The following is a 13143-nucleotide window of genomic DNA, read 5'->3' as shown; positions in this document are numbered from 1 at the left end:
CACACTCACACACACTCACACACACACACACACTTTCTGTTTTCCCTCTCCTTCCCTTCACATAGCCCCACCCAGAGAAGTTTAAAAATGTTCCCCTCAATGAAAACGACTACTGGTTTCCTCCTGGAAAAAAAAACGTGACGTCTCCATCCCCCTCCCCAACTGCTTTCTTTCTGCAGCAGTCAGACCATCAGGAGTCAATCTGCCTCTTCTAAACTGTGTCAGACATTGTGGTGGCTGAAGTGAGTTCAAGGTCTACTGGGTTCATCATCATTATAGGCCGTCCACAGCCTTATTCACAGATTAAGTGATGGATGTCAGGAGTCCTGATGGGCCGTACTCGAATTTCTTACAGCGAAGAAAAGGTCAGAAAGGAATCCCGAGCTGAAAAAGAATGCAGTGAGACCAGGAGGACTAGTTGAAAAAAGATCCCGATCTCTGTTACATTGCACACCTACTGAACCATTACATGTGTGACAATAACCCCATCCTTCAACATGTTGACAACATACATGTTAGTGCCAATGCAACACGTCCGACTTGGGTGTGAGGACGTGTTGGCCAGTCTCAAGCAACAGATTACATTAAGTCGAGATATTTAGTTTAGTTCAACTAACTTTGCAAGGTCATTGAATGTTGATATTGTGAAAACTAAAAGCCTACAATCCCTCCCCTGTAATGCAGTTTAGTAGATTTGCAAAGACTGTGTATGTCCAGACAAAGTAGGTAATATACAAACAGCAAAAAGGTTAAAAACAGAAGACTGTTTTATACCCAAATGGAAATAAGAACTTGGATAAATATTTGAATTTACTTGTGTTGATCTTTTTTTTAACCTTTTTTAGGTTATTGTTGTTGTGCAAACATTGACCACATGAATCATTCTGAGTGGTGAAGAAAAGTGAGACTTATCTTTTAACGGTTTATCTAACGTTTCATCTGTGCCATCCTGGCTCCAGTCCAACATACCTAGCTATCAGAGGATCAACCGTCAGACACTTGGGTCTTTTATCATCCCTCAGAGAGAACTCTAAATTGTGACCAAAATGTGTCTCTAACGGAAGTGAACACCGTTTTGGTGCCTGGCGCGTCTTGACTTGTCTCAGGCTGAATGAAGTCTGTCTGTGAATAACTCACAGGCCAGCATTGGACAATGGTTGCTTTATTCTCTTGGAGTCACACTAAAGACAGATATCCTCACAACTTCAATCTGCCCTGGCTACCCTCTCGTATGACAACACTTGACCCTGAGCCGAGCGACCTAGAGGTTGCTCTAATTGTCTTCTGATTCCAGAGAAGTAAAATAATAAAAGCGCTATTAATACAAATTACTTACTTACTTACTTACACAAACAATACTAAATTACGTACTCAATTACTTAAGATTACTTGCTGCAAAAGATGGTGGGAGAAGTTAGCAACATGAACCTCAAAGCCTCAACATAAACATCAGAGGAGCAACAAAAACATAAGAGGAGAAACATGAACATCAGAGGACCAACATAAACGCTAGGAGACCAACATGAACATCAGAAGACCAACATGAACATCAGAGGAGCAACATGAACATCAGAAGAGCAACATAAATGCTAGATGACCACCATGAACATCAGAGGAGCAACATGAACATCAAAAGAGCAACATAAATGCTAGATGACAACCATGAACATCAGAGGAGCAACATGGACATCAGAAGAGCAAAATAAATGCTAGATGACCAACATGAACATCAGAGAAGCAACATGAAAATCAGAGGAGCAACATGAACATCAGAGGAGCAACATGAACATCAGAGGACCAACATGAACATCAGAGGACCAACATAAACATCAGAGGAGCAAAATGAACATGAGAAGAGCAACATAAATGCTAGAAGACCAACATGAACATCAGAGGAGCAACATGAACATCAGAGGAGCAACATGAACATCAGAAGACCAACATGAACATCAGAGGAGCAACATGAACATCAGAGGAGCAACATGAAACACTAGATGACCGACATGAACATCAGAAGACCAACATGAACATCAGAAGACCAACATGAACATCAGAGGAGCAACATAAATACTAGATGACCACCATGAACATCAGAGGAGCAACATGAACATCAGAAGAGCAACATAAATGCTAGATGACAACCATGAACATCAGAGGAGCAACATGAACATCAGAAGAGCAACATGAACATCAGAGGAGCAACATGAACATCAGAGGAGCAACATGAATGCTAGATGACCACCATGAACATAAGAGGACCAACATGAACATCATACGAGCAACATAAACGCTAGATGACTACAATGAACATCAGAGGACCAACATGAACCTCAGAGGACAAACATGAACAGCAGAGGAGCTACATTAACGGTAGAGGAGCAACACGAAAATTCTAGAAGCAATATGAACATCAGAGGAGCAACATGAACATTAGAGGAGCAACATGAACATCAGAGGAGCAACATGAACATCAGAAGAGCAACATGAACATCAGAGGAGCAACATGAACATCAGAGGAGCAACATGAACATCAGAGGAGCAACATGAACATCAGAGGACCAACATGAACAGCAGAGGAGCAACATAAACGCTAGATGACCAACATGAACATCAGAGGAGCAACATGAACAGCAGAGGAGCAACACGAAAATTCTAGAAGCAACATGAACATTAGAGGAGCAACATGAACATCAGAGGAGCAACATGAACATCAGAGGAGCAACATGAACCTCAGAGGAGAAACATGAACATCAGAGGAGCAACATGAACATCAGAGGACCAACATGAACATCAGAGGAGCAACATGAACAGCAGAGGAGCAACATTAACGGTAGAGGAGCAACATGAACATCAGAGGAGAAACATGAACATCAGAAGAGCAACATAAATGCTAGCTGACAAACATGAACATCAGAGGACCAACATGAACATCAGAGGAGCAACATGAACAGCAGAGGAGCAACATGAACATCAGAGGAGCAACATGAACATCAGAGGACAAACATGAACATCAGAGGAGCAACATGAAGATCAGAGGACAAACATGAACATCAGAGGAGCAACATGAACAGCAGAGGAGCTACATTAATGGTAGAGGAGCAACATGAAAATTCTAGAAGCAACATGAACATCAGAGGAGTAACATGAACACCAGAGAAGCAACATGAACATCAGAAGAGCAACATGAACATCCGAGGAGCTACATTAACGGTAGAGGAGCAACACAACAATTCTAGAAGCAACATGAACATCAGAGGAGCAACATGAACATCAGAGGAGCAACATGAACATCAGAGGAGCTACATGAACAGCAGAGGAGCTACATTAACGGTAGAGGAGCAACACGAAAATTCTAGAAGCAACATGAGCACCAGAGAAGCAACATGAACATCAGAAGAGCAACATGAACATCCGAGGAGCTACATTAACGGTAGAGGAGCAACACGACAATTCTAGAAGCAACATGAACATCAGAGGAGCAACATGAAGATCAGAGGACAAACGTGAACATCAGAGGAGCAACATGAACAGCAGAGGAGCTACATTAACGGTAGAGGAGCAACATGAAAATTCTAGAAGCAACATGAACATCAGAGGAGTAACATGAACACCAGAGAAGCAACATGAACATCAGAAGAGCAACATGAACATCCGAGGAGCTACATTAACGGTAGAGGAGCAACACGACAATTCTAGAAGCAACATGAACATCAGAGGAGCAACATGAACATCAGAGGAGCAACATGAACATCAGAGGAGCCACATGAACATCAGAAGAGCAACATGAACATCAGAGGAGCTACATGAACAGCAGAGGAGCTACATTAACGGTAGAGGAGCAACACGACAATTCTAGAAGCAACATGAACACCAGAGAAGCAACATGAACATCAGAAGAGCAACATGAACATCCGAGGAGCTACATTAACGGTAGAGGAGCAACACGACAATTCTAGAAGCAACATGAACATCAGAGGAGCAACATGAACATCAGAGGAGCAACATGAACATCAGAGGAGCCACATGAACATCAGAGGAGCAACATGAACATCAGAGGAGCTACATTAACGGTAGAGGAGCAACACGAAAATTCTAGAAGCAACATGAACATCAGAGGACCAACATGAACATTAGAGGAGCAACATGAACATCAGAAGAGCAACATGAACATCAGAGGACCAACATGAACATCAGAGGACCAACATGAAAATTCTAGAAGCAACATGAACATCAGGAAAGCATCATGAACATCAGAGGACCAACATGAACATCAGAAGAGCATCATGAACATCAGAGGAGCAACATGAACATCAGAGGAGCATCTAGACCTTAATTTAGCTATTTTTCCTAATAGATTTATTTGTTTCCATGCACTTTGAGTTATTTCTTAACCATGCATATGTGTTTATTTCCAAGTGAACTTAGATTGACTTGTAATCCTGGTGTTATATAGTGTGTACTCTATAAAGGACTGGAACATCTCTAGCTGGTTGACTGAGTAGGTCGTCTCTAATTGGCCGGTCACACGTGACCTCGTCAGTTGACGCACTTCATCAGCTGCTGAGACTGTGCACGTGCGCATACATCCAGCGATGTATCGTGCGGGGCGAAGCGTCACCTATCAACTTGGACTTTTCGCCACAATTCTTCTCTGGTTCCTGGTACCAGTCACCGTCTCGCTCGAGCCATCACAGCATGCGGGACCGGGATCGAGCCTCAGCTCCCACAAGTCCTTGTCGGACGGAGACCTCGAGGATGGAGTCTTCAGACTTCACCAGCGACATGAGTCTCATAAGCGACTCCTGGAAGAGGTTCTTTCCAGATTGCCCGGGTTTTCCGAACTTTTATCTCTTGGCTCCAGCGCGTCAAATCGTACAATAAAAAAGAGGGAAGCGTCCTCCTGGAGTGTCGGTGACGTCACGACACCTGAACGATCTTCCACAAATAAGATCCGCTTTCAGAGGGATTTCTCGGGTGAGTCTTTGCAATAAAGAGTTTGTTGGTTATTTTTTTTTGTTACTTTTGGATTATTTTCCCGCAGGTGTGAAGGGAACCTGGGGCTCTGTCTCGGGGCCCTTGACAGGCGCTGATCCTCTGCTGCTGGAGTGGCTGACGACAACACCTGTGGTTTTGTGCAGCAATGACGTCATGTCATTCACCGCCTCTGGAGAAGGTCTGCCCCACTTGTTTGTGAACATAGGTGAGGTTCCTCAGCCCTAATATTCTACAAGATGCTAATGAAATGCACGTTTTGTGATTTATTTTTATTTAATCCCTTGTACGCGTTGGTCACCCCTGCAGAGGGAGCGCCCCCTGTCTCTCTGCTCCAGCTTCCGTCCTCCTGCGGCTTCTCTGCCAAAACATTGAGTCAGGACCTGCACGTGATAGTTCCATATGATGCATGTTACATTACACAGGAGGTACCAGATTCATTTTTCCCCCTCCTCTCGCTAAGTTAAATTTATTTTGATTTGTTTGCTCCTCCATCAGAATGGCAGTTATATTTTGCCCATGCTCTGGTCTGGAAGTCCACTGAAGCTTGCATGTCCAATGGAGATGCCCACTCCTGCTCCACCTCTGTCCCCTGTTGCTCCCTTGGTCTTCTGCTCCCGGTTTGGAATGGCGGTGATGATATATGAGCCGGAAGAGGATATTCAGCTATTTGGAGCTTTAGGTACATTTTAATTTCCAATTTGTCAAAATATGTTTGTTCTGATATTCTCACTTCAAGGTAATTGGGTACATTGTATTATAAATATCATTATTACTTTCACACATTGATTTGCCATTTGCTTTCAATACAGCAATATGTTTACAGAAATACTCTAACTTCTGGCATGTAACGTGTGAAATCCATAGAGCTATAGCCTATTATTGTTTATTGCAACATTAACTCTTCTCTTTAGTCTGGCTTTCATGAGAGACTTGTGGATACTCAATACACTGAAACTCTGTAAAGCGCTTAACACAGTTGCATCCTTTATCTGTAACACATGCAGTTGTCGTGGGTCAGGCCATATTCCAAGAGAATGTCCTCAATATAGAAATGTTATTAAATGTTTTACCTCCTTTTAAATCAAACATACAGGCTATATATAAAGCACATATTTGCACCTTTTTTCCCTCATACTACTCTCACATGATTAATTTGTATGAAGTAAAAAAAAAAAAAACTATTTAAAATTAAATGTATGTTTCTGAGATGTATGTGTGTGTGTATATATATATATATATATATATATATATATATATATTACTCTAATGCATTGCCTTTTTTTCTGTAATGTAGTTGAGTGTTTCATTACTTTACTTTATTTTCCTCGCCCTGTTGGTCACATCGAGGAAGTGACTTGTTGCAAAAAATTACTCAAATCCAGTTGGAACCTTAAATGGAAAACTTGCTAAAGGTTATCCAACCCAAAACATTTTGCATACTGTGGGCCCTTTTATTGTTTGAAGTTCAAAGTCAAATATTCCTTAAAAGGGCAACTAAATTGGTGAAATGTCTCTTAAACTAATATTGGACTTTATTGTACTCATAAGTATGTCAGTTTGTGCAATACCCTTTAACTGAAGTATATGCATTATAAAATATGCTTTAGCCAAAACCTTTTTTACAAAGAGATTTTTACTGTACACAATATTAAGGATCCTCTGTTTATAATGACGTTTCAGTCATAATTCATATCTAATGGTATTCATATTTTTATATATTCACTTTAAATAATACTCTACCTTTTCTTTTAGTGAATGGAGAATGGATGCCATTTGTGTCTGTGGAGTGTGCTTACCGTGCAAACTCTGAGCCTGAAGATTTTATATTTTTCCTTCCCTTTGTGGCTACATGTGCAACTGTTAAAGTAAGTAATCCCTATTCAATGATAAATTGTAAAATCCAACCAAACATGATTTTTGTATCACAGGACGGAGTCCACGTTCACTTAGTGAGTCAGCAGGAATACATTCTGTCATGTCCTCTGCCTCCTGAGCTTACACAAGCCACTCTTTTCCCTCAATTCCCTACTCCTGCGCAACCTCAAGCACCTTATGTTCCAGCTGCACATACAACCTCACCAACCAAAGGTCCATACCAGAAGCCTGTTTCTACTCTTCCTAATGATGTCCTCACTTCTTACGACAACGTTCAGTATTCACAGCTTCCCCAGGTCTTACCACCTGGACCACTACCCATAACACCACCTTTACCCACTGTAGGCAGTCCTCCAGGATCTAAACCCTTTCCCCAAGGATCCGCTAAATTACCTCCATCTCATTCCAAACATCCTGCTGCAGGATCTTCCACACAGCCTGTCCTTGCACCTACAGAAACTGCTTATTACCCTCAGAATAACGTGCAGGAATCTTACCTTTTTCTTACAAATTTGGCCCAGGAGACGCAAATGTCAAATTCGTTGTCTCAAAACCCCTCTATCTATTATTTGTCACCCGTGCAGGAACCAGTGGTTTTACAACCACCAGTCAGCGAAGTTGATTATATTTATGGTCAATATCCTAATGACCTGCATTTGAACCTGCAAAAACCTGGAAGTGTCCCACTTGAGCATGCTGCTGCGTCTCCAAAAGAACCTGAAAACTCTAATCCTAGTAGCCATTATTACCCAAAAGTGCCAGTATATAACCCAATACCCACTCGGTTTCCTGCCAAACAGTCTGAGCATCTAACACTACAGGCACTTCAGCAACCAAACTGCCCAACTCATTCCATTTGTTACTATCAACTTGTAGATAATCAGCTTTATCATGGACAGTATCCACCAGTTCCCCAGACGCCATCTGCTCCGCAAGGGCCATCTATACCGCAGGCTTCGCAAGGGTCATCTATACTGCAGGCACCGCAAGGGCTAACCATCCTGCAGTCACCGCAAGGGCCAACCATCCTGCAGTCACCGCAAGGGCCAACCATCCTGCAGTCACCGCAAGGGCCAACCATCCTGCAGTCACCGCAAGGGCCAACCATCCCGCAAGGGCCAACCATCCCGCAAGGGCCAACCATCCCGCAAGGGCCAACCATCCCGCAAGGGCCAACCATCCCGCAAGGGCCAACCATCCCGCAAGGGCCAACCATCCCGCAAGGGCCAACCATCCCGCAAGGGCCAACCATCCCGCAAGGGCCAACCATCCCGCAAGGGCCATCCATCCCGCAAGGGCCATCCATCCCGCAAGGGCCATCCATCCCGCAAGGGCCATCCATCCCGCAGGCTCCTCAGACGCCGTACACACCAGAATATCTGCAGGTACCCCAGGCGCCGTACACACCAGAATATCTGCAGGTACCCCAGGCGCCGTACACACCAGAATATCTGCAGGTACCCCAGGCGCCGTACACACCAGAATATCTGCAGGTACCCCAGGCGCCGTACACACCAGAATATCTGCAGGTACCCCAGGCGCCGTACACACCAGAATATCTGCAGGTACCCAAGGCGCCGTACAAACCAGAATATCTGCAGGTACCCCAGGCACCTTACCTGCAGGTAACACCGATGCCTTCAAACCCGGCGCATCCAGAGCTTCCAGTTATTGCAGAGAAGCCTACCATAATAACTTCTAACCCTGAAGTATCTGCTTTGTCACCACATCTCAAGTGTCTGCCAGAGAAGATGGTGGTATTTCTGCCTTTTGCAGAACCAGACTCCATCCAGGTAACAGGTCAGTGATTGTGACATTCATTGACCATGGTGTGGCTGAAATATTTCCCAGCTACTTGGAGTCTCTTGTGATTGCTATTCATTTAGACAGGAAGAATGTTTTGGGTTCACTGGTTTAGAAAAGTTGTCTGTGTGCTCCTTACCCGTTTCCCATGTAGTTGAGTGAAAACTCAAAAGTTCAGAAAACTCAAAAGTATTTTTTGTTTTTAAAATGATGTCCACACAAGCAAGTCCTGCTATTGTCTTGAATAATAACTCTAATGAAATCAAATGAGGTACTTTTTTTGGTTTGTTTTTTGTAACTATGGTGTACATATTTTGTTAAACTGTCATTTTGTTTTTATCAGACAAGCAGACCTGGACGTACATCTCCAGATTGTCACCTGACTGCGAGTACATGATCCAGATGTCTCAAGGTGCAGGTGTAACCTTTCACTCGCCATTGCCAGCTTGCCACAGCCATTCAGAGGTGAGGGCCTTCTAAGAATGTTGAAGGAGTTTACCTGTCGTAATATGTTTTGCAAAATATGATTCATCATGAGAAAGGCTACACTGGGGCTTTTGACTCTTGAAGTTCTACATTTTTTGCCGTATTGGTCTGTGGAGTTCAGTTTGTCATCGTTCATGACATTGTCATCGAGCATGACGCCTATGTTGGTGTGCGATATGTATGTCCCAGTGGTGGCTGCTGGTCTTTTTGAGACCAACTAATCTGAAAACCCAACTCTCTTGACTTGCTCGAATGTTGAAGTCTTCCTCTCTAACATGCAGTAAGGCCCTCATCATGATGAAGTTTTGAAGTTATTACTTAATAAAGTAATCGTCCGTCTAAAATCTTGGCAAAGTCTCTTGAAGGTTGATTTCCGGGGTAGATTTAGTGCGCTGACCGATCAGCAGAGTGGGTGTGGTTGGGGTAGACAAGATTTTGTCTCCAGAAAAAAAATGTTTTCAGTTGGTAGGGCTTCAGACCATTTTCTAATGTTTTGTGCAAACAAAGACATATTGATGAGTACAACAAAGGTCCAAGATAACTTTAACAGACACTCAAATCAACACATAATTTTACATTTATTTATTTAAGTTGCCACCTAATGTTGTTCTTGCATACATTTTTTTCTCCATTATTTGATGCAAAGTTAAGCTGGCAATGTTCCAACAAAATAATTGTAGACACAAATTTTTTTAAAAACTCTAAAAGGCCAAGACGAAATAAGACAAACGCAGTAGTCCTAGAAAATGAAGACCTTTTTACTTGTGCAGGCTTTTTCTTAAGATGATTCTTGAAGGAGTCAGAAGACTCCATCAAATACAGGGCTCGAGGAAGATCGTTCCAAAGCTTAGGAGCAACAGCCAGTAAATGTGTTCATGTCATTTACCTGTGAAAGGTAGCTTGTTTCTGAACAATGAACATGATTTATTGCATTTATGTTAACAGACTGTACATGCAACAGTACATATTTGACCAGTTTTGACACTAAAGGGGGAGCTGGGCTTCCCTTGCAGTCTTGGGACAGCTACCGCTGGAATCCTCAATGACATAACTAACTTGTGATTTAATTTTTTCTTTTTCTTCCAGGGTTCAAACATAGTTTCCTTACCTGTGAGGTTTTTCAACATCCACACAGAAGAGTACAACATTCTGGATCTTCAATGCCCAGAGACTTCAACAGATTCTCTTTCACTCGATTATTTTACAACTTCCCCCTCTATTATCCCAAAGCCTCAAATCTTCTGCACAGCCCATCAAATGATTGTGGATCTCCCGCCTGGGCCCATTTCGGGAGTAAGAATTAAAGGTTTGTGATTGGGACATGCACAAACCTCATTATTGACCGGGACTAGTTTACAAAAATATTCTCTTGTTGTAATATGCAGTATGAAGACCTTAATTGACCATGTTTACTATAAGACAAATGTACTTTTTCAGATGCCATAGGAAATGAAATGAATCTTCAAGAAGCCCCACAGAAATGTGGGTATTTTGCAAGTAGTGGAATTGAAGGCAAAATCCATTTAATTCTGCAGCTCCAGTCCAGTTGTCTCATGACTGTGGAGGCAAGTATTATTCAAGAATGACCACAAACGTTTGCTTGTTTAACTTTTTATACTTTAGGGTAATTTGTACTCTGTCATGCTTGGCTATGAAACTGGTAATGGGATAGAGGAGGCCCAGGTTTCCTGTCCCGTTCCTGCATTAGGCACTGGCAGAGGTATGCTTGTTACTATCAGGATTTTAACATATTCTCCAGCATCTTTATTTTCGTTTATTTGTTGTCTAGAATGTGACCTGCCCATTGAGAAACATCTCCAGTGTGGACCTGCTCTTCCATCTCAGTCACTTTGTCTTGCTATGGGATGCTGCTTCAACAAGCATTTGCGCACTTGCTACTATCCCATGGACGGTGAGCTGGTGTTTCATACTTCAAAGAATAAATTGCTTCACCTACTAAAAGAAGTTGCTTAAATAATTTCCATGATATTCCATGTGAATGTGTTATACAAGTAAATATTTTTTGCCGAATGACCATCTGAAGTGTTTATGTTCACCCAGAATGCACGATAGACCGACATTTCGTCTTCTCCGTGCCAGCGACGCTTACTGACCCCCCTCTCGTCCCAGCACTGCTTGTAGCTGCCAGTAACTTGACTTGTAAACCAGAACTCGTGTCTTCAGAGTATGCCTTGTTCAAGGTGCCTATGGATGGCTGTGGAGTACGCAGAGTGGTGAGATGTGACCGATTCCATTCTCCTACAGATATCCTGGTTATGAAAGTCTTTCTGACCACCATTCACCACAGGTCATTGGGAAAATGATGATCTATATGCTGGAGATCATCAACAAAGTCCAGACAATCAGTCTGAACTATGGCACCATCACGAGAGATTCTCCAGTCAGGTATGATCTTCCAAATAAAGTGCCTCACGTGAACCTTCAGTTTGGAAGCTCAATCATTTCTTGTGGAGATTCATAGGAAGCAGTCGGCAGGTTTAAAAGTTGATCAAATTAATTTTCACACAAGTTATCAGGTTAACTGGTTCATATCTTGTCTTTTCTGTTGAACGAGGATGCACCACCAACTCAAACTTTCTAATGGTATTATTGAATCAAGTTGCCTGCTTTCCCTTCATAAATAAACCAAAACTAACCTTGATTTCCTGCTCTGGTTGACTCATAGACGGATTATGTAACTGAAAGTAATGGTTCAACTCTGTTCTCTCAATTTACTTGTTTCCAAAATGTATACAAGAGCTGCATGGTTAAGTTAATGATTGGATTCATTATTATTATAGCAGTTTCTGTTGTGTGTTTTTACAAGTGGCTGCTGTATCACAACTGGAGCAACAGTTTGACTGCTCTCTTAACTGTAGGTTGCTGGTTGAATGTCGGTATATACCGGGCAGTGCACTGACCGTGAGTTACTTGGTCAAAACCCCTTCTCTGGGTCCTGCTGTTCAAACACAGGGCCTGTTTGGAGTCCAGCTCAGGATCGCTAAAGGTGACTAAATGTTTCAGGTAATCGCTGTTTAACTTGTGTTCAGCAAAAGTAACATTATGTTTGTCTGTCAGACGCTCAGTACAGCAGCTACCACCCGCAGTACCACCAGCCCTTGCAGATGCTTCTGGGGAAGCCCCTTTATTTGGAGCTACGGCTGCTTAATGCTCCAGATCCCAGTTTGGTTCTTCTGGTCCATTACTGTGTGGCGTACCCTCGCTCTGGGAAAGCTGTGTGGGTGCTGCTGTACAATGGGTTTGTATCTGCTTAAAATCCTTCACTGTCAAAGTGTTGGCAAATGTAATTTCACATCACAAATGTACTACTATATGAACCAATTTGCTCCCAAGATGCCCCAACCCATTAGATCCAGCGGCCCAGCAGTCGGTGCTCCTGGAGCCCCGCCCCCCTTTCCCACAGTCTCATATCCGTCGCTTCACTGTGAGCACCTTTCAGTTCCTACCTGATCAGGAGTTTAAGGATGCAAATGAGGAGGTGAGGAGACATGAGGTTCCTTGTGGTCAGGGTTAATCTCAGATGTGGTTGGGCTTAAACTTAATATTGAGAAGTGCTCAGGATGTTAAACCATTTTAAGATACTCATTTGATGGTGAAATTTGACAGTTTTCTACATATCAATTTTCAGATCTACTTCATGTGTTCTACGGAAATCTGCTCCCCCCACGACGGCCCCTGTGTGGAAGGATGTTTTGGTCAGTGACGGTAAGATCATGTGACCTTTGTTCTACACCCAGATCATTTATTAACCAGGTGATTGAGCCAGTCCCATAACTGACTCGAAGAGAGACGGACGTTACTGCAGACTGACGATGACTAAGTAATGAGTGCTGAATTATTTATCAGGACTGATCCCTTTCCTGTTTTTGCCTTTTCCAGTTTGACGGGGGAGACTGGAGGTCGTTGGAAATGACGATTCAATGTGTAACAATGGCTACCTTCTGATAGTGTTTCTCACGCTAA

At 42.8% G+C, this 13143-nt stretch overlaps 1 protein-coding gene across 1 annotated transcript; it reads left to right on the top strand.

The window, feature by feature from the left end:
* Positions 1-4592: 4592 nt before the first annotated feature.
* On the top strand, positions 4593-13143 carry LOC148088692 (uncharacterized). Its single transcript, XM_087798333.1, has 19 exons — positions 4593-4974; positions 5042-5200; positions 5302-5420; positions 5491-5674; positions 6748-6854; positions 6924-7166; positions 7851-8670; positions 9017-9138; positions 10246-10465; positions 10597-10724; positions 10783-10879; positions 10949-11071; positions 11221-11393; positions 11468-11565; positions 12039-12166; positions 12238-12418; positions 12514-12658; positions 12809-12885; positions 13060-13143. Exons 1-18 carry the CDS (start codon positions 4593-4595, stop codon positions 12881-12883), a joined length of 3504 nt encoding a protein of 1167 aa, XP_087654459.1. The 3' UTR covers positions 12884-12885; positions 13060-13143.

This window comes from Callionymus lyra, chromosome 1, assembly GCF_982586985.1.
Source record: "Callionymus lyra chromosome 1, fCalLyr1.hap1.1, whole genome shotgun sequence".
NCBI lineage: Eukaryota > Metazoa > Chordata > Actinopteri > Syngnathiformes > Callionymidae > Callionymus > Callionymus lyra.
Note: the sequence above shows the minus strand (reverse complement) of the source record. Positions and strands in the feature narration are given on the sequence as shown.

Bases quoted from the DNA above. Each gene is read 5' to 3' on its own strand.
- LOC148088692 (XM_087798333.1), top strand. From the start codon at position 4,593: ATGTATCGTGCGGGGCGAAGCGTCACCTATCAACTTGGACTTTTCGCC. The intron at 5,201-5,301 runs GTGAGGTTCCTC...TCACCCCTGCAG, and splicing joins CCACTTGTTTGTGAACATAG to AGGGAGCGCCCCCTGTCTCT. The intron at 12,659-12,808 runs GTGAGGAGACAT...ATCAATTTTCAG, and splicing joins TTAAGGATGCAAATGAGGAG to ATCTACTTCATGTGTTCTAC.